Source organism: Cebus imitator, unplaced genomic scaffold (assembly GCF_001604975.1).
Source record: "Cebus imitator isolate Cc_AM_T3 unplaced genomic scaffold, Cebus_imitator-1.0 Scaffold497, whole genome shotgun sequence".
Taxonomy (NCBI): domain Eukaryota; kingdom Metazoa; phylum Chordata; class Mammalia; order Primates; family Cebidae; genus Cebus; species Cebus imitator.
The window spans coordinates 1,299,974-1,321,533 of record NW_016107812.1 but is presented as its reverse complement, the minus strand read 5'-3'; the positions used below and the strand labels follow the sequence as shown (position 1 = coordinate 1,321,533).

The 21,560-nt window shown below is 51.0% G+C and overlaps 1 protein-coding gene across 1 annotated transcript in view; it reads left to right on the top strand.

Moving 5' to 3' along the window:
• Positions 1-2,521: 2,521 nt before the first annotated feature.
• GOLGA3 (golgin A3) overlaps positions 2,522-21,560 on the top strand; it is a 57,423-nt gene continuing 38,384 nt past the window's right edge. The window contains exons 1-7 of the mRNA XM_037733193.1: positions 2,522-2,828; positions 7,735-8,047; positions 9,626-9,898; positions 12,547-12,659; positions 16,316-16,974; positions 17,416-17,527; positions 19,195-19,501. Coding sequence (XP_037589121.1) covers positions 7,915-8,047; positions 9,626-9,898; positions 12,547-12,659; positions 16,316-16,974; positions 17,416-17,527; positions 19,195-19,501 — 1,597 coding nt within the window. The 5' untranslated portion in view covers positions 2,522-2,828; positions 7,735-7,914. The remainder of the gene's footprint in view (positions 2,829-7,734; positions 8,048-9,625; positions 9,899-12,546; positions 12,660-16,315; positions 16,975-17,415; positions 17,528-19,194; positions 19,502-21,560) is intronic.

Here is a 21,560-nt window from a genome sequence, read left to right as displayed (position 1 = left end):
TTTTTGCATTTTTAGTAGAGATGGGATTTCACCATGTTGGTCAGGCTGGTCTCGAATTCCTGACCTCAGATGATCCACTCTCCTTGGCCTCCCAAAGTGCTGGGATTACGGGTGTGAGCCACCGCACCTGGCCTCAAGTCTTAATGTGCATTTCTGTAATGACTTGTGATGCTTGCCGTTCATATATCCTTTTCATTTCCTTTGCTTGTCTTTTCTGTTTGTTTTTTGTTTTTTTGAGATGGCATCTCATTCTATCACCCAGGCTGGATGGAGTGCAGTGACACAATCTCAGCTCATTGCAACCTCTGCCTCCCAGGTTCAAGCAATTCTTGTGCCTCAGCCACCCAAGTAGCTGGGGCTACAGGCGTGCGCCACCAGGCCTAGCTAATTTTTTTTTTTTTTGGGGAGACAGATTGTCACTCTCACCCAGGCTGGAGTGGCATGATCTCGGCTCACTGCAATCTCCACCTGTAAGGTTTAAGCAATTCTCTTGCCTCAGCCTCCCGAGTAGCTGGGACTACAGGCACACACCACCATGCCCGGCTAATTTTTTGTATTTTTAGTAGAGACAGGGTTTCACCGTGTTAGCCGGGATGGTCTTGATCTCCTGACCTCATGATCTGCTTACCTTGGCCTCCCAAAGGGCTGGGATTACAGGCGTGAGCCACTGCACCCAGCATAATTTTTTGTATTTTTTTTTTTTTGAGACAGTTTCACTCTGTTGCCAGACTGGGGTGCAGTGGCATGATCTCAGCTCACTGCAACCTGCATCTCCTGGGTTCAAGTGATTCTCCTGCCTCAGCTTCCCGAGTAGCTGGGACTACAGGCATGCGCCACCACACCCAACTAATTTTAGTATTTTTCGTAGAGACAGGATTTCACCATGTTGGTCAGGATGGTCTTGATCTCTTGTCCTCATGATCTGTCTGCCCCAGCATCCCAAAGTGCTGGGATTAGAGGCGTGAGCCACCGCACTCGGCCCCAGTTTTTGTATTTTTAGTAGAGACAGGGCTTCTGTATGTTGGCCAGGCTGTCTCGAACTCCTGGCCTCAAGTGATTTGCCCCCTCGGCCTCCCAAAGGGCTAAGATTACAGGCGTGAGCCACTGTTCCCGGCCTAACTGTATTTTTTTTTTTACGTCAAGTTTTGAGAGTTCTTTATATATTCTAAGCTACTAGTTCTTCGACAAACGTGGTTTGAAAATATTTTCTCACAGTCTGTAACTTATCTTTTCATCCTTTCAATGTGGTCTTTCTCAGAAGTTTTGTTTGTTTTGAGACAGAGTCTCACTCTGTTGCCCAGGCTGGAGTGCAGTGGCAGTATCTCGGCTCACTGCAACGTCCGCCTTCTGGATTCAAACCATTCTCCTTCAGCCTCCTGAGTAGCTGGGATTACAGGCGTGCACCACCATGCCTGGCTAATTATTGTATTTTTAGTAGAGACCGATTTCACTATGTTGGCCAGGCTGGTCTCGAACTCCTCATCTCAGTTGATTTGCCCACCTCGGCTTCCCAAAGTGTTGGGATTACAGGTGTGAGCCACCACATCCAGTGAAAAGTTTCTAATTTTCATGAAGTTTATCCTATCAATTTCTTTTGTGCATTGTGCTTTTTTGGTCAGATCTAACAACTCTTTCCAAGCTCTAGATGTCAGAAATTGTTTTCTTTTAAAAGTTTAGTAGTTTTATTTATACATTTTACACTTCATTATGTGATCATTTTGAGTTAGAATTTGAATTTGCAGATAACATGATGGGCCATGTAGAAAATACAAGGATTTTTCAACAACAAAAAAACCCTCAAACTAATGAGTTTAGCGAGGTCTCAGGATATATCAACATAGAATTCATCACATTTGTGTAGACCAACAATGAACACATGGAAAACAACGTCAAAGACCCAATGTCATAGTCGCTCAACATGAAATACTATAAACTTAAAAGGTGCAGATTCCGTATGCTGAAATTACAAAATACTGGTGGAAGAAATCCAAAGACCTAAATAAATGGAGGGGCCACTACGGACGCAGATGACGGACCCAGTCAGCGATGCCGTGTTCCCAAACGATCTGCAGGTTTCATGCAGTTCCCATCAAAATCCCAGAAAGATTCGTAGACAAGCTTATTCTGAAATCCGCAGAGACGAGCGCAACATCACAGAGGACCTGAGGCGCCCTCCAGGCCGCCACCTTCCTGACAGCTGGAAGAGCGGCCTGGCGGAGGAGGGAAGGTGGAAAGCCGTTCCCCAGCGGCCGGCCCCGCCCGACCCCGCTCCTTGCACCCCATGCCGTCCAGCTTGCTTTTTAAAGTGGAAGCAGACAGGCGCCAAAGCAGCGTCGCCTTTGAACTGGCACCTGAAGCGCGAAGGGAGTCGGACAGGTGGAGGCGCGAGGTTGGGGCGGGGACACGCCGCCTTCCGCGCACCGCTCCAGACAAGGGCGGGCGGAGAGGCCACGCCCACGCCGAGCCCGGCCGCACCCACGCCGAGCCCGCCACGCCACTTCCGCCGGAAGCTCAGTTCAGCTTCCTGAAGGGTTTGGTCCTGAAATCCGGAAGTTGCGTTTCCAGGGAAAGGTCCACAAACTCTTAAAGTCACTTTCTGAAACCTGCCTCAGGCCAGTCTGAGGTAGCTCGATCCGGACCCTGCGGCCAGAGTGTCCCCGGCCATTGGGTGGCCGCTGGCAGAGGAGGCGAACATTCTCGGTTCCGGAACGAAAGCAGCGCATGCAGGCTTTTTCCGCGGAACCCGAGGCCGCTACACCGCTCGCCCCGCCCCCCGCTCGGCCACGTCTGAGTATCCGGGCGGCCTCCGGGGCTGCCGCAGCGGCAGGGTGAGGGTCGCGGGGGCTGCGCGCCTCGGGGCTCAGGCCTCCGCCGGGCATGGGCCGGGAGGCCCGAGGGGCGGCTGCGGAGGCCGGGCGGGGGCTGCGGGGCTGGGCGCGCCCCTGCGGCGACGCGGGACGGCCCCTTTCCAGTCACCTCCCTGCGGTGGCCTCGGGCCTGGGCGCCCGCCCTCGGCTGCGGCGGGGCCGGCTCTGCAAACACGCGTGCCCGTGGGCCCTCCGGAGGGCCGTCGGCGCCCGGCGAGCGCGGCCTGTCCCGAAGCTGTCCGCTGCCACCCTCGAGCGGCGCCTGTGTCTTTAGTTCGGCCCTTTGCAGCTGACAGGCGTGACACGGTGTCGCGCGGTTCGTGGGCAGCCGGGGTTTCGGGAGCCCGTGCCTTCCTTGTTTGCCTTTGTCCCTGGCAGGCTTGTCTTGATTCCAGGTGCCTGGAGCGAGTGGGGCCGGGCGTTGTCCCGGGTGTGAACCCGGGGAATGTCAGTCGTGTGGCGGGTCCCTGTCATAGCGAGCCTGGGCTACGAAGGGCGCAGCCGTGCCCGGGTCCCTGCCCTCGCCGAGCTCACCCAGCACGGGGCACGCAGGTCGCCAGCGAGAGGGCGCTGGCGGGGGTTGGGTGGGGTCCGCTCCTTTAAGCCGGGGAAGGCCTGTGGGGCGGGGGACTTCTGTGCTGAGGCTTCTATGACGAGGAGCGAGCCAGGCAAAATTGTGAGGACGGAGCGTTTCAGGCAGATGAACAGAAAGTTTGGAGCCCCTGAGGGAGGTGGAAGTTTGGCGTTTTCAGGCAGAGTCTGTGACTAGAGTGTAATGGAAAAGGAGGTAAGCAACGGAGAGAAGGATGTCGGTGTAGGCAGGTGCTGGATTGCTGAGCGGTCGGACTTTATTGTCACTGGGACAGTGTAAGCCATTTACAGGTGACTCATGGATTTCTTTCTTTCTCTTTTTTTAAGAGACTGGGTGTTGCTGTGTTGCCCACGCTGGTGTGGAACTCCTGGCCTCAAGCAGTCGTCCTGCCCCAGCCTCCCAAAGCGCTGGGATTACAGGTGTGAGCAGCCACACCCGTCGTCATGTATTATTTTTTGAATTGTCTTTTAAACGACATGAACATGGCCTCTAATAAATAGCTTTCCTCTTACAACCCTCTAATAGCCTTCCGGGCAGTATACCTGAAATGGCAAGAAGGAAATAAATCATCCGGCATTACTCAGATTCAAGAGGAGCTTTTTTATTTTATTTTTTTTGCCAATTGCCTTAAGAAGTAGTAGTGTACTTTCTCGAGTGAGAGTGCCTTCAGTTGACTTTTACCTAGCAATTTTGACAAGCAGCAACTTAAAGGAAAATAATAATGATAATTGCTGCCGTTTTATTGAGGACACAGGACAGACCCTGTGCCTTGTTGTATTTAATCCTGACAGAATTTTGTCTCTATTTTCTCATTGTTTTACTGGCGAGGAAACAGGCTAAAAGTGGTGAGGAAATCTTTAGTCCAAGATCTCACAGCTCAGTGGTGGAGAGTCAGGAGCTGAGGCCAGAGTCCCAACTTCCAAGCTGCCCTTCACATCTCTAAGGTGACACGAGGCTTTCTTTTGGTTTTCATTTGGTGTATAGATCTCTGTTTACTTTTGGATACTAGTGTGGCCTCAACCAGGTATTATCTTCCAGAGGAAGTCCTGCTTTATCTTTGGCTATACTCTGTTGTTAAATTGCAGATAGGAACAATGGAAACTCATAGTAGATGGAGCCGTGAATGTTCATAGACAGAATTCAGGTGTGGGGAAGCAGAAAGTCCTGTGGTGCCTGGAGTGGTGGTTTCTCAGTGTGAAGCCCCTTGATGTTAGCCAGATGTGAACCTAGGGTTGTGTGTACCTTTCGAAGCTCTAAATGATAGCTTTGTCCTGTCTCTTCTCTCTAGAGACATAGATGTGCAAGTGATCAAAAGTGAGACTCTGATTAGACTGATGTCTTTATTTAAAAAGTAAAATCACAAAATGGAGTCATGTTCCTAATAACAGCTTTCTGTGATGCACCAGCAACTCCCTGGTCCTCCTCCTTGCTGCCTGGAGATCGGCTTTTGTCAGAAGTCTGTGGTAATGACATCCTGAACGACTGAGTCATTCTAAATTTTAACTAAAAATCAGCCAAGACTGAGGATAGACCAAGATTGCCAGCTTGTGGCCCCACAGGGAGAAGTAGCGCTGTCACCAAACTCCACTTCAGGCAGCCAGTGAACTCTGTCTCTGGTTCGGCTTCAGGAGGAGCTGCGTATAGACAGGAGCCTTACAGTCACAGTTACAGGGTCTCCATTCTGGAGGGTAGGACTGCTCGGCCATCAGAAGGGGAGTTAAGTGAGCAGAATCTGTGATTACACTGGGCTCAGAGAGCTTGGTGTGGTTGGCTGTCACCATGTTGGCATGTCTTCTCAGTGGAACCTGAACGTCCTTGGCTGATGCTTCTCTTTCCTGGTCAGTGTGAGGCAGAGGCATTGTCCCGGTGGGATCCGCAGCAGTCCTCTGCATGTTCTATCTGTAATGGCTGAGTCTGGGCCTGCTGGTCGTCCCATCCTTCCTTCTGTTCAGGTGGTGGTACCTGTCTGGGCTGTGGCTGTGATGCTGCTCTTCCTGTTTCTAACTCCCTGGACTCCCTCATTGGAGCTGAAGCTCTCAGATGTTTTCAGCTGGAATAGTTAAGAATTTACTGTACTTTAAAAGGCAGTGTTGATGCTCAAGGAGTCAAATGCTTTGTCACTTAGTTTTGGAATCATTAGCTTTGTAGCCGAGGAATGTACTCAGCAGAAGTGAAGATTTAATTGGGCATATTAAACCCACATTGGCACTCTGGGAGTTGGAAGTGTTCAAGCTGGTAGGAGGCAGATGTGGAACAAGTCTCTGCCTTCAAGGATCTCGCCATGTAATGGGCACACGCAGTGGCAGACGTGACGTGCTGTGCTGGAGGCCACATGAGGTGTAGGGATGACGGGGGAGATGGAAGAGGTACTTCTTACCTGAGCGGCCAGGAGAGACTGCACACGTGGGCACACACGGTGGTTTCCATATCATCACCCCACCCCCACATGGCAGAAGCAAAGACATAACAAAGCAAAGTCCAAGTTTTCTTTTGCTAGGAAATTTTCAGGAGGACCAGTGGTGCAGTAGAGTCCACGTTCCACCGTGTTTAGCCCTTTGTGCTGGCATGTAATGGCAAGGCTGTGCTGAGGGGCCGCTGTGGCCGTCATTTCGCTGCTTTGTGGGTGTCTTCTCCATCATTCCCGAGTGGGTGCGGCTGACTGACCCCCAGCTCTCCCGGGGTGTGTCTGGGATTGTAGCTGAGGGGCAGGCTTCGTGGGCATCGAAGTGGTTTTCCTGGGAAGTGGCTTTCAGAGAGTTCTGTGCTGTGTGTAAGGACAGGTGTGTAGCTCACATCCCTGCCCCGGCTCCAAGGCCCACTAATCACCCACCCACCCGGAAAATCCAGGTATGAAAGATGTTACTAATGATTGAAGACACAAAAATGAGATTGAGAATTCATTGCACACAGGAGTAGCTTTTTTTTTTTTTTTTTTTTGAGACGGGCATTCATTCTTGTTGCCTAGGCTGGAGTGCAATGGTGCAGTCTCGGCCTACCGCAACCTCTGCCTCCTGGGTTCAAGCAATTCTCCTGCCTCAACCTCCTGAGTTGGGATTACAGGCATGGGCCACCATGCCTGGCTAAGTTTTTTCTTTTTAGTTGAAACAGGGTTTCAATATGTTGGTCAGGCTGGTCTCGAACTTCTGACCTCAAGTGATCTGCCTGCCTTGGCCTCCCAAAGTGCTGGGATTACAGGTGTGAACCACTGTTCCTGACCCCTCCCTTTTCTTTTTTTTTTTTTTTTTTTGAGGTGGAGTTTCCACTCTTATTCCCCAGGCTGAACTGTGATGGTGCATTCTCGGCTCACTGCAACCTCCCCCTCCTGGGTTCAAGCAATTCTCCTGCCTCAGCCTCCCGAGTGTAGCTGGGACTACAGGCATGTGCTACTACACCCAGATAATTTTTGTATTTTTAGTAGAGATGGGGTTTCACCACGTTAGCCAAGCTGGTTTTAATCTCCTGACTTCATGATCCGCCCGCCTCAGCCTCCCAAAGCGCTGAGATTACAGGCATGAGCGACCGTACCTGGTCTTAAGTTTTGAATTAAAAAAATTTTGTTGAGATGGAGTCTCCATCTGTTACCCAGGCTGGAGTACCGTGGCATGATCTTGGCACACTACCACCTCTGCCTCCCAGGTTCAAGCAACTGTCCTGCCTCAGCCTCCCAACTAGCTGGGACCACAGGTGTCTGCTACCATGCCCAGTTTTTTTGTTTTTTTTTTTTTTTAAAGACGGGGTTCACCATGTTGGTCAGGCTGGTCTTGAACTCCCAACATCAGGTGATCCGCCCGCCTTGGCCTCCAAAGTGCTTGGATTACAGACGTGAGCCACCACGCCCGGCCACCCAGTTGTTTTTTGTATTTTTAGTAGAGACTGGGTTTTGCCATGTTGGCCAGGGTGGTCTTGAACTCCTGACCTCAGGTGGTCTGCCTGCCTCGGCCTTCCAAAGTACTGGGATTACAGGGGTGAGGCACTGTGCCCGGCCCAAATTAATTAAGTTTAAATAAAATTTAAAACTCAGTTCCTTGGTTGCCTTGTGTGACAGCTACAGCATAGATACAGAGCTGCACTGTCCTGGCAGAGAGGCAGGGTCAGCATTTTATCCCCAAAACCTAGGATGTTGTGGGTGCTCACGGATTATTTTGCTGAATGAAAATGTCTGTATTTATTTCTTGTACTTACTCAAATTGGGAACCAAATGTAATTTTGTAATTGATACTTGAAATCTGATGAGTAAAGTTTTATAATACGTTTTTTCTCTTTCTCTCCTGTCAGGTGTCATGATATTAGCTGGTTTGACCTCAAGCCATTTGTGAGTCAGTAGATCTTCTGAAAATGGGAGGCACAGTGGGGCCCCTCCCAGGAGCTCTTGGCTGGTGCTGATGGCAGAAACCAAGCTTGCCTCAGGTTCCCTTGCAGCCCTGCAGTGTCTGCTTAGCCGGTGTTGTCCTGACCATGGATGGCGCGTCGGCCGAGCAAGATGGCCTCCAGGAGGACAGATCCCACAGTGGCTCCTCAGGTCTCCCCGAGGCTCACCAGAAGTCCCCGGGCCCACTAGTGCCACCTGACCAGCAAGACAAAGCCCAGCGTAAGTTGTCAGGTTCCTCTGTGTGCTGGTCACAGGAGGAGACACTCATTAGCTTTTCACGTGATTCAAAGTGTGTTTTAGTCTCTGGATGATGCTGCCTTTAGATCAGGCACTATTCCTACCAAACATACTCCGTTAAATACCTGTGGGGCAGCAGCGTTTCCCTGAAGGCATATGTGGGTCTTTGTCATGTTCCTGCCTGGAATTCTACCTTTTTTTTTTCTTTTTGAGATGGTGTCCTGCTCTTTTGCCCAGGCTGGAGTGTAGTGACAGGATCTCGGCTCACTGCAACCTCTGCCTCCCGGGTTCAAGTGACTCTCCTGCCTCAGCCTCCCTAGTTGCTAGGACCACAGGCGTGTGCCACCACGCCCAGCTAATTTTTGAATTTTTAGTAGAGACGGGGTTTCATCATGTTGGCCAGGATGGTCTCAATCTCTTTACCCCGTGATCTGCCCACCTTGGCCTCCCAAAGTGCTGGGATTACAGGCGCCCGCCACCACGCCCAGCCAATTTTTGTATTTTTAGTAGAGATAGGGTTTCGCCATTGGCCAGGCTGGCCTTGAACTCCTGGCCTCAAGTGATCCGCCCACCTTAGCCCCCCAAAATGCTGGATTACAGGTGTGAGCCACTGCACCTGGCCCCCTTTTTTTAATAAAACAGATTACGTTGCCCTGCATCATAGGGTGGTGGTGAGGGTTTAAAGAAATGGCGCACATGAAGCGCACGTGCTCGGTGCACGTCCGGGTGCTGGTGGCTACTTTGGTCGTCATCATCATCGTGATTTATCCATCATTAGGCTTGTGTTTGGAACAGTGTAATCTCACTGTTTGTTGGACCTTTTTACTTCTAGATTTTTTTTTTAAGTGCAGCGTGATGCTCAGAAAACTATTTTGTTATATAAACTGCCAGGTTTAGAAACTTTCCTGGACCTATAAATTCATTGCAAAGTAGTATTAACCAAATTAACTTCTTTTTTTGGGACTGGGTCTTGTCTTGCTCTTTCACACAAGCTGGAGTGCAGGGCGTGACCTCTGCTTGCCTCCCTGCCGAGGCGTGGTGGTGGGTGCCCGTAATCCCAGCTACTTGGGAGGCTGAGGTAGGAGAGTTGCTTGAATTGGTGGGTGGAGGTTGCAGTGAGCTGAGATTGTGCAACTGCACTCCAGCCTGGGCAACAGAGCGAGACTCCATCTCAAAAGAGGCTGGGCACCGTGGCTCACGTCTGTAATCCCAGCACTTTTGGGAGGCCAAGGCGGGTGTCTGAAAAAAAAAAAAAAAAAAAAAAGGAAATGTTACTATCGTTACTACGTAAATTCTACAGCCAGAGTGTAATGGCATGGAGGGTGAGTTCACCTTATAGGGAGGACGTTGACACCAGAGGGGCTGTGGGCCTTTTCCTGGCCACCCTGCCTGTGGGAAGGGGCCCATGGCCTGCGCTCAGAGTGAATGCCTTTGTGGGGTGAGAAAGTGTGGTGCTCATGAGTCAGAATCCTCTTCTCTCCTACTCCAGGTGCATGTCTGAAAAATGATGTTGTCATATTGTTAAAGCCGTGATGGTTCAGTGTACTCTTGTCTTTCTAGGTGCCGAGGTAAACAGAGCTTCCACGGAAGGAGAAAGCCTGGATGGAGCTGGCCAGGGAGGCCTCTGTCAGAACGGGCCAATACCACAGTTCCCAGACCCTCCATTGTCTCTGGGTCCCGTCACAAGCCCAGTGAGCCCTGATGCCTCTCCAGGTGTGGCTGGTTTCCATGACAACCTAAGGAAGTCTCAGGGAACTAGTGCTGAGGGCAGTGTTAGAAAAGAAGCTTTGCAGTCTCTCAGACTCAGTCTTCCTATGCAAGAAACGCAACTGTGTAAGCATCCCTTCCCGCCGTTTCCACCTCCACATTCGCGTCGCTCAGCACCTCAGGAGCAGGTGCCCCACACTCGCTGTCTGAGCGGCTGTGTCCCTGTGCCTGCCGTGTGCCCACCTTGTCCCAGGCAGGGCGGTGTGTTTAGCAAGGAGAGCTTCACTCAAGAGAGTGAAGATGCAGCTGGAGCCGGGCTGTGCTACGGTCTGACTGGCAGTGGTGCTGACATGCTCGTGTTAAAGGCCAGCCTGGAGCCGGGCTGCGCTACGGTCTAACTGGCAGCAGTGCTGACGCTCTTGTGTTAAAGGCCAGCCTGCATGTCCTGTGTCACCCAGGTGCTTGGTAAGCAGACTGTGGGCATCCATCTGCTTTTGTTTTTTCTTAGAGTCGGGACGTTGCTGTCACCCAGGCTGGAGTCCAGTGGCACAATCAGAGCTCACTGCAGCCTCTGCCTCCCAGGCTCAGGGGATCTTCCTGCCTCTGCCTTTAGGTAGCTGGGACCACAGGTGCCTGCCACGACACCTGGCTAATTTTAATTTGTTTTGTAGAAACGTAGTCTTGCCATGTTGCCCAGGCTGGTCTAGAACTCCTGGGCTCAAGTGATCTTTATACCTCGGCCTCCCAAAGTGCTGGGATTATAAGCATGAGCCACCCCGCCTGGCCTGCAGTGTGTTTTTAAAAATTTCTTAAAGCTAAATAAAAACAACCCCTCCCCAAAATTACTGAAATCAAATTGCATTTCACATGTGTTTATTTAAAAAAATTCCGAAAATGCGCTGCCAGCATTTAAGCTGAGAAGTAGTGTGTAAAAAAGCCTAGCGTCCTGATTTTTCTCAGCTTAGTTCATTTGTGTACTTTTGGGTTCCCAAAGTTACAGATGTGTGAGCTCTGGCCTGTGTGGCAGCAGTGCTGGGTCTGCGTGCACGCCTTTGTGGGACGCCCCTCACCTGTTCCTGCTGGCACCGGGCCCTGAGCCTGTCTCCTGCGTTGGTGTTCAATTGAAACACTGCTCATTTTGACAACTTATGTATCTGCCTGATGGCCGTAGGCCTGAATTTGCCAGGTAGGGTTTAGCCATCTGGACCACTTTGCCTTGTGAAAAGGACTAGAGATCTTTTCAGTGATAAAATGTACAAACTAATAATGACAATGGTACATTGACAGTGAATTCTTGGTGACTGCTCAGATTTTAGGGACGATTGAGGACAGTAGCTGCGCATCTCCACAGCAGCCACGTGTAAGGAAGGCGCCATGTGTGAAGTGTTGCTGTGTGAGCACACCTCCTTGCTCTGGTTGGCACCCAGCCATCTGGCCGCGTCAGCTGATGGGTTAGGAAGGACGAGGCCACACACACTGCCCTGGGCAGTGGTGCCCTCGGTCTGCAACTGTAACTGTAACCCAGACCTTTCATTTGGGTGATGCAAGGGCTGAATTGGCACGCACCGTCCAACCGTCTCATCACCCGAAATGAAAGGTCTGGCTTTTAGATATTTTAAATTCTGGTTTTGGTGAAAAAGTTGTGCTTTCCTCCTCCTGTCCTGGAGCATGACCTCGGATTGGAGTCTGGTCTCTCTGGAAACGGAGGTGACCAGTTCCCAGCCCTGGAGGGTAGATGCCTGTGCAGTCTTTACTCTGCTAGGTTTCAGCCATTTGAGTGCCTCTAGCTTATACAGGTACTCGTGATTATACGAAGCCTTGTCATAACGTGACTTGTTACCGCAGGAACTGAGATGAGCCATGGATCAGAGTGGACCCCCAGATAGAACTGCATAAAGAAAACGCACTTCGGGTCTCATGACCCTGTGACGGCTGAGCTCCTGTTGCTCAGCACTGCCTGTAACTCCGCGGTGCCTATAACTCTGCAGTGTCGGTTTTTCACATGCCTGTAACTCCGCGGTGCCTATAACTCCGCAGTGTCGGCTTTTCACATGCTCCCCACAGCAAGGTCAGGAGAACCTGCTGTGAAGCCAGCACAGAGTTGCAGCATGGTGAGAGCTGAGCCTGCCTCAGAGTACTCAGCATGGCTCCAGCTTTGAACCCAGTTTTTTCTGTTGTTAAAAGGCACTTGCTGCTGGGTGCAGTGGCTCACACCTGTAATCCCAGCACTTTGGGAGGCTGAGGTGGGTAGATCACCTGAGGTTGGGAGTTCGAGACCAGCCTGACCAACATGGAGAAACCCTGTCTCTGCTGAAAATACAAAATTAGCTGGGCGTGGTGGCGTATGCCTGTAGTCTCAGCTACTCGGGAGGCTGAGGCAGGAGAAGAGCTTGAACCCAGAGGTGGAGGTTGTGGTGAGCGAAGATTGCGCTGTTGCACTCCAGCCTGGGTGAGAAAAGCAAAACCCCGTCTCAGAAAAACAAAATGGCACTTGCTGAGGTTTCCTGTTTTAGCAGTGTGGTGTGCCCGTCATGGAGAGACAGGCCCAGCACCTGGCCGGTATGTCTCCTGTGAGGTATATTCTGCCTATGCTCCGAGTCCAGGGTTCACAGTTCTCTCTTGATCTGGAAATTGTCCTTCCAAACAAGATGGCTGTGCATCATTTAGTGGTAAAACATGCGGGTAATTAAGAGCAGAATGACCAAGTTCTTGTGCCTGATTGTTCTGTGTCCAGGTATTTTATGAGTTTCCAAATAGCCATTTTCCCACTGCAGGCTCTACAGAGTCTTCCCTGCCCCTGGAGAAGGAGGAGCAGGTCCGACTTCAGGCTCGGAAGCGGCTGGAAGAACAGCTCAAGCAGTACAGGGTGAAGCGCCAGCAAGAGAGAGTGAGTCTCCCTCTCCCGAACACGCTCCTTGAAAGCTTCCTGTGCCAGAGAGAGCTGTTGGTCCCACATAACCCTGGGACCTGCCTGCCCTTGGGTTCTCTGAGCTGTGATGGGCTCAAGGGCCTCTGCAGCAGTTGACTCTGCTCCCGTCGTGGGGGTCCCACCTCTGGGGGAGTCCTGCAGGAGACTGGATTGTGCCCCCTGCCTGCTCCTGCTGCTTTTGGGACAAGCACAGTTTATTTCTAAATCTGCCAATTGAAGAGCAAAGAAAGCAAACAGGTCACCTCAGAGATACTGTGGGTTCAGTCCCAGACCACCACAACAATACGAATATTGCAATAAAGCAAGTGCTACAGTTTTTTTGGTTTCCTAGTGCATAAAGAAGTTATATGTATGCTCTCCTGTAGTTTCCTAAGTGTGCAGTAGCAGTAGCACTGTGTCTTCAGTAAAACTCGTATACCCAGCTTAATTTAAAAATCCTAGCTGGGCGCGGTGGCTCAAGCCTGTAATCCCAGCACTTTGGGAGGCCGAGGCGGGTGGATCACGAGGTCAAGAGATCGAGACCATCCTGGTCAATATGGTGAAACCCCGTCTCTACTAAAAATACAAAAAATGCCGGGCGCGGTGGCTCAAGCCTGTAATCCCAGCACTTTGGGAGGCCGAGGCGGGTGGATCACGAGGTCAAGAGATCGAGACCATCCTGGTCAACACGGTGAAACCCCGTCTCTACTAAAAATACAAAAAATTAGCTGGGCATGGTGGCGCGTGCCCGTAATCCCAGCTACTCAGGAGGCTGAGGCAGGAGAATTGCCTGAACCCAGGAGGCGGAGGTTGCGGTGAGCCGAGATCATGCCATTGCACTCCAGCCTGGGTAACAAGAGCAAAACTCTGTCCCAAAAAATAAAAAAATAAAAAATAAAAAAATAAAAAAAATAAAAACCCTTTATTGATAAAAAGTGCTCACGGTCACCTGAGCCTTCAGCAAGCTGTCGTCTCTTTGCTGTGGGAGGATCTTGCGTCAAGTTTGAAGGCTGCTTACTCATGCGGGTGGTGGTTGCTGAAGGTTGGGGTGGCTGTGGTAGTTTCTTCAAACAGCACTGAAGTTTGCCATGGCAATTCACGCTTGTACGAAAGGTTTCTCTGTAACACGCAGTGCTATGCGATAGCGTTTTACCCGCAAGTTTTATATCCCATCTTCAGGCTCCACTAATTCTAGTTCTCTTGCTGTTTCTACCACATCTGCAATCAGGTTCTCCACAGGTGTTTGGAATCCCTCACAGTTGTCCGTGAGGGTAGATCAGCTTCTTCCACACTCCTGCTAATGTTGGTATTTTGACCCCTCCTCCCAGGACTCACGAATGTTCTTTTTTTTTTTTTTTTTGGAGACGGAGTTTCGCTCTTGTTACCCAGGCTGGAGTGCAATGGCGCGATCTCGGCTCACCGCAACCTCCGCCTCCTGGGTTCAGGCAATTCTCCTGCCTTAGCCTCCTGAGTAGCTGGGATTACAGGCACGCGCCACCATGCCCATCTAATTTTTTGTATTTTTAGTAGAGACGGGGTTTCACCATGTTGACCAGGATGGTCTCGATCTCTTGACCTCGTGATCCACCCGCCTCGGCTTCCCAAAGTGCTGGGATTACAGGCGTGAGCCACCGCGCCCGGCCACGAATGTTCTTAATGGCATCTAGAACGGTGAATCCGTTCCAGAAGGTTTTCACTTTACTTTGCCTAGATCCGTGACAGGAATCACTGTGACTGTGGCAGTTGTAGCCTTACAAAAGGTATTTCTTAAGTAATAAAGACTTGAAAGTCAAATTACTCCTTGCTCCACGGGCTGCAGAATGGTTGTGTCCGAGGAAAGCAGCATTCACCTCCTTGTACTTCTCCGTCAGGGCTCGTGGGTGACCGGGTCCACTGTCAATGAGCAGTTTTTTATATATATATATATATATATATGTATGTGTGTGTGTGTGTGTGTGTGTGTGTGTGTGTGTATGTGTATTTTGAGACAGAATCTTGCTTTGTCACCCAAGCAGGAGTGTGATGGTGTGGTCTTGGCCCACTGCAACCTCTGCCTCCCAGGTTTAAGTGATACTCCTGCTTCAGCCTCCTGAGTAGCTGGGGTTAAAAGCGAGTGCCACCAACATACTTGGCAAATTTAAAAGACAGAGTCTCACTCTGTCGCCCAGGCTGGAGTGATCTCAGTTCACTGCAACCTCCACCTCCTGGGTTCAAGTGATTCTCCTGCCTCAGCCTCCTGAGTAGTTGGGACTATACAGGCGTGAGCCACTGCACCCAGCCTGTGTCATATTTCAGAAGGATCTCTTCAGTAGAAGAAGATCAGTAAAATCACCAGCATGTTATGATTTAAAGGGTTATGTTTTTTTTTTCTTTTTTTTTTTGTTTTTGTTTTGTTTTGTTTTGTTTTCTATTAGGGTTATGTTTTTAAATACTTTAATCTGGCTGGGTGCAGTGACTCACACCTGTAATCCCAGCACTTTGGAAGGCTGCGGTGGGCCGATTGCTTGAGGTCAGGAGTTTGAGACCAGCCTGGCCAATGTGGTGAGAGCCCATCTCTACTAAAAATATAAAAAATTAGCCGGACATGGTGGCACACACCTGTAGCCCTAGCTACTCAGGAGGCTGATACAGGAGAATTGGTTGAACCCAGGAGGCAAGGTTGCAGTGAGCCGAGATCGCACCACAGCACTCCAGCCTGGGCGACAGAGCAAGACTCCATCTCAAAATAAAGAAAGAAAAATAAAAATACAAGTATGAAAAATCAAGAGTTTTTCTAACAGTTATAGGATTAATGGGAAATACTATGTTTATAACAAAAAGGGTAAATGGAGAAGTCAGTCAGAATGGCAGCACAGGGGCTCAGGCTCTAGAGGGGGCTTGAAGTGGATGTGAGCAGTCGGAGGAAATTATGGATTTAACGTGGTTATGGTTTAACAGAATGTTCTTTGTTTTTGAAGAAAATTTCTTCTTTTTATTTTACTTTTATTTTTGGAGATAGGGTCTCACTCTGTCACCCGGGCTGGAGTGCAGTGGCATAATCTTGGCTCACTGCAACCTCCACCTCCTGGGTTCAAGTGATTCTCCTGCCTCAGCCTCCTGAGTAGCTGGAACTACAGGCGCCCACCACCATGCCCAGCTCATTTTTTTGTGTTTTTAGTAGAGGAAGTGTTTCACCATGTTGGCCAGCCCAGCCTTGAACTCCTGATCTCAAATGATCTGCCTGCCTCAGCCTCCCAAAGTGCTGGGATTACACTTGTGAACCACCGTGCGTGACCTTGAAGAAAATTTCTGTGTTCTAAAAGAAATAAACTGGAGAGTAGCCAGGAAAGTTTTGTTGAGGAAGTCTGATGAGGAGGTACTTGCCGTGACATGTGTCTTGTACATATTCAGGTTACGTTCACTGGAGAGAGTGCTTCAGGCCAGGGGTGGTCATGTGGTCGCTAGAGTGGGGCCTTGCGGCAGTGAGACCAAGGACCGGAGGCCTGGCCGCACCCCATATGGCGAGGGCCTGGGGACCCCGCACTCTGGTTGTCAGTGGAGAGAATAATAATTGGTGCAGCCTTTCTGAACGGCACTTTTAAGAATGCTCCTTGTGAATTTTAAATGTAAGTTTTATACTTTTGTTTTCTTCTCAGTCCAGCCAACCTGCAGCCAAAACGAGACTTTCTAGCACGCTTGATCCTGAGCTCATGTTAAACCCAGAAAACTTACCGAGGGCCAGTACCGTGGCTTTGACTAAAGAATATTCCTTTCTGCGCACGAGTGTCCCTCGGGGGCCTAAGGTGGGCAGCCTGGGGCTTCCGGCACATCCTAAGGAGAAGAAAAATTCCAAATCAAGCAAAATCCGGTCTCTGGCTGATTACAGAACTGAAGATTCAAATGCTGGGAATTCTGGGGGAAATGTGCCGGCTCCCGATTCTACCAAGGGTTCCCTGAAGCAGAACAGAAGCAGCGCAGCGTCTGTTGTGTCTGAGATTAGCTTGTCTCCTGACACTGACGACCGTCTGGAGAACGCCTCCCTGACTGGAGACAGCGTGTCTGAGGCAGATGGAAATGATAGCGACAGTTCTTCACATAGCAGCGTCTCCACCCGAGGGACCTACGGCGTTCTGTTGAAGACGGCAGGCACACAGGACGCCTCCTATGTGGTTAACGGCCAGGAGGTTGCTACGGATACCCTGGGCCAGTTCCCCTCCATTAAGGATGTCCTCCAGGCCGCAGCTGCTGAGCACCAAGACCAGGGGCAGGAGGTCAACGGGGAGGTGCACAGCCGCAGAGACAGCTTCTGCAGCAGGTGGGGGCCGACGGCAGCGGTGGGCGGGGCGGGCAGAGGACTTCCCTGGGCCACGGGGCTCTCTGCACTGGAACAGCCATAAATGGCTTTTCTTTCTCATTCTGTCCTTAGTCTTGACGTGAACATTTCGTTCATACACAACTCTGCTGCTTTTTAACAGCATTAGATCTAATTAGCAGTCATCTTTGTTGTTAGAATACCCACTCCCATGTTTATGTAGACCTGTCACTAAGCTCCACGACGCTTGCACCTCACATTTCCACAGCAGTGCTCCCACTGTGTGAGGTGCAGGAGCGTTCATCCGTGCATTCATGCGAGCCTTAGCTCGCTACTTAAATCTCTTAATTAAAATTTGGGAGAGAGTAGCAGCGCTGTGTACGGAGGAGTGTGAGGGAAAACAAGGACGGGCCGTACGGGCCTGACCCATGCATTTGTCCCCAGCGTGTCTTTGGAGAGCTCTGCTGCAGAGACGCAGGATGAGATGCTGCAGGTGCTCAAAGAGAAAATGAGGCTGGAAGGACAGCTGGAAGCCTTGTCACTGGAGGCGAGTCAGGTAATGGACTTTGGATTGATGTAGCATGCATCGAATTCGGAAAGCATGTGTGGCCTGTCTGTTGGGCGAAGTTTCAGAGATGCTGGGAATCAGCCGACGCAGCATCCGTGGCGGCCGAGCTCTCTGCGTCTTCACGTTCTTTGTCTACTTGGCCTGTCAGCCTTAGAAAGAGGTATCAGTTTCCGTCTGATCGTGCCTGGGTCCGTTTCTCCTTCCCTATCTACCAGACGTGTGAGTTTTCCATCTGATGGTCCCTGGGTCAGTTTCTCCTTCCATCTCCAACAGAATATTTCCTAGATGTTAGGTGTCTCACAATCTGTAAGAGTTCAGTTCTCTTGAGGGGTGCACCTTTTTCTGGCAGAGGGAAGCCTTTTCTTTATAGTGGTTTCTGCTTTTCTGATACTGGTTTTGCTGTATCAGAAGAAGCCGCACCCTGGCGTTGGTTAGCACGCACCTGAAACATCGTTTTCTGTGCCTTATTTTCAGCTCCCCGTTGTCATCTTGTTATGTGGACTTTATCCATAGTGAAGAGCTAGGTATTTCTCTTCTGTTGACAGTTGAGTAAGTCTGTTCAGTGGGATTCAGCTGTGTGCTTCTGGCATGGAGCGTGAGAATGTCACCCTGAGGTGACAGCTGCAGGAGCTTTCTCCAGTGAGCAAGGCCGCAGAGCAGGGCCGGAGCCACTCCCGCACCAGGAGCTTGCCTTACTAATGCTCATCTCATGTTTAAGACCATTTTCTCTTACCAAACAGTCCTTGGACACAAACCAACCGGTTTGTGACATCTAAAGGTGTGTCTACGGAAGAGGTGATTTCAGGTGTTTTGAGGCTCATTGTGGTTGTACAGTCGTCACTTCTACAGTGTTAGAGCGTGAGCCTCCCATCAGATGTGTTTCCCTTCTGCAGCCGCTCTGCGAATGGTGTCTTGCTCTTGCTGCACTGTCCCCTCATCCTCCTGGGATCACTGATTGGTGCTTTGTCTGTGTGGATTGTTTCATGTGGTGGTTGCTAGCCCCTTGCTCTGGGGTCTTGTTGAGTTTGTGGAGTTCCTCGATTGCTCTGGGTGTTTGTTGTCCTGATGACATGTGAACTGGATCCTCACCCGCATAGGTCTTAGCGTGGGTGGGGTGGGTGGCGTGTGGGTGGGGCGATTTCCAGTGGCAACTCTCTGCTGCTCCTGGGGCCACAGAGCACTGCCGCAGTCACTCAGGACTGTACTGTGTCCCGTGGCCCTGGTTGGAGCCCCTGGAGCTACACTTCAGAAGCAGCTGCCTTTCCCTGCCTGCGTTTTCTGCCCATTTCCCCCCAGCTCTGAATCTGCTTTTAATTCGGGGTCCCTCTACACGTCTGGCATTCTGTGTGAGCACCTATGTGCACGTTTCCAGCATCCTCGCAGGAGAAGCGTGCCTCCTAGCCCTGCTGGAGCGCAGCCCTGCACAGGTGCAGCTGGCCCAAAACCAGTGCAGGCTCTTGTGTGCGTCCTGGGCCTGTTTGCAAGGTCGCCTTCTTCTGCGACAGCTGTGCTGGGAGAGTGCCTGGAGGTGTGGAACATGGGGCTTCGTGCAGGGCCCCCTGTCAGGCCCCTGACTGACTCGCTGGTGTGTTCCTGTGAATACACTGGACAGAAGTGACTGGTTTTCTGAAAGTTGGTTGTCGGGATCTTTTCAGGCACTTAAAGAGAAGGCTGAGCTGCAGGCCCAGCTGGCCGCCCTCAGCACGAAGCTGCAGGCACAGGTGGAGTGCAGCCACAGCAGCCAGCAGCGGCAGGACTCGCTCAGCTCAGAGGTGGACACCTTGAAGCAGTCGTGCTGGGACCTGGAGCGAGCCATGACCGACCTGCAGAACATGCTGGAGGCCAAAAATGCCAGCCTGGCGTCGTCCAACAGCGACTTGCAGGTGGCAGAGGAGCAGTACCAGAGGCTCATGGCCAAAGTGGAGGACATGCAGAGGAGCATGCTCAGCAAAGACAACACAGGTGAGGCTCGGCCGAGGCCACGCCCCTCCTTCCCCACCCCCAGTCCGGTTGTGGGTTTGCTGGGGGGGTAGTGCTGACAGCTGTGTCGGCCCATGGCTGTCCGGGTTTCATTGGTTTATAACTTAAACATGAGGAGCTGCTTTTCTAAAGGAAATATAATTTTTAGTTGAACGTTTGGAATTGTATACATGTTTGTGTGCGTATACAGGGGAATGAATTACATCTTGGACTCTGGACTGTCTGTGGTGATCATATCCACCTATTCTGCCTCAAAAGTCCAGGGTTATATGACGGCGTCGAGCTGCCAGCTTATTCCACAGAATTGCAGATTCCAAGAGCAGTTCCTTTTTTTTCTTTTGAGACAGAGTCTCTCTCTGTTGCCCCTGCTGAAGTGCAGTGGTGCGATCTCTGCTCATTGCAACCTCCGACACTCTGCTTCAAGTGATTCTCCTGCGTCAGCCTCCTGAATAGGTGGGATTACAGGCATCCACCACCATACCCAGCTAATTTTTGCATTTTTAGTAGAGATGGGGTTTCACAGTGTTGACCAGGATGGTCTCGATCCCCTGACCAAGATCTGTTCACCTCATCTTCCCTAAGTGCTGGGATTACAGGCGTCCACCACCATACCTAGCTAGCTAATTTTTGTATTTTTGTAGAGACGGGGTTTCACCATGCTGGCTAGGATGGTCCTGATCTCCTGACCTCATGATCCGTCCCCCCTCGGCCTCACAGAGTGCTGGGATTACAGTCGTCTGCCACTACGCCCTGCTAATTTTTGTATTTTTAGTAGAGACAGGGTATCACCATGTTGGCCAGGCTGGTCTTGATCTCCTGAACTTGTGATCTGCCCGCTTTGGCCTCCCACAGTGCTGAGATTATAGGCGTGAACCACCGCGCCTGGCCAAGAGCAGCTCCTTGACTGTCGGTCTAGCAACTTTTTCTCCCTGAACACAGCGTGTCAGTCCAGCTGCCTCCCTGCACCCAGTGAGTATGAGTGGGGCAGTGGGGCTCCATGTGGCTTGGCAGTATGCCTTCCAGGGCCCCCTCAGTCCCTGCCTGGGCCAATCCCAGAGCTGATACTCCAGCGTCCAACAGGCAAAGAGAAGACCCTGGTTGGCCTGCTCAGAGCAAGCATGGACAGGAGAGGGTGAAGCAGGGTGGGAAGATAAAGCACAAAGCCCGAGGGGTGTTCAGTGACCTGGGTCCAGAGGACCAAGGAGGCTGCTTGGAGGGCTCATCTCGCAGGACCTGGGGCTGCCTGAGTGAGGGGGGCAGCCAGCGTGAGGCCAAGTCTGCGTGAGCCAGTTTGCCCGTGAGGCTATGAGACTGGCTCTCGGATCTGATGACACAGAGGAAGGTGCCAAGCCAGCGTCACAGAGGCTGCATTCTAATACTAGGAAAGAGAAAGCCGGCTGAGAGGCAGTAGCACTCTTGTAATCACTTTCATATTTTAGTCCTTGAGAACTTTGTGATACCCCATCCCTTAGGAAAAACTATGAAACTCAGAAACTTCTCAACACTGAAGTCGTTTTGGGACCCCTGTGGGTTGCCATTATCACCTGACCAGTGCTCCCTGGGCAGCAAAACCAGCCTGAACTTTGGTGAGGCTGCCTGGTCCTGGCTGGTGGGTTTCAGGTGGAATTGGCCACACACATAACCTTGCTGTTTGTTGATGGCTGTAGACGTCATTGGGTCAAAGGCAAGAACCTCGGCATCCACGACGGTTTTACGGACACGCACTTGATCCTCGGCACTCACAGATTTCATAAGTGTGAATTTGCTGACTTGCTTAAGTCTGTTTGAACCCCAAACTCAGTATTCACAGACACATGCATAGCAGCAGAGCACGTGAGTCCCCTGGGTGCCCGCTGAGGACAGGACGCTTGGCTTGCCTTTGTGCTCAGCTGGGCTGCAGGCAGGAGTTCTTTCCAGGGCATGTTTGTATTTTTGTGCTTTTGGAGGTAATTTTGCAATTTAAGATGGCACCAAAGACTTTTTTTTTTTTTTTTGAGACGGAATCTCGCTCTGTCACCCAGGCTGGAGTGCAGTGGTGCAA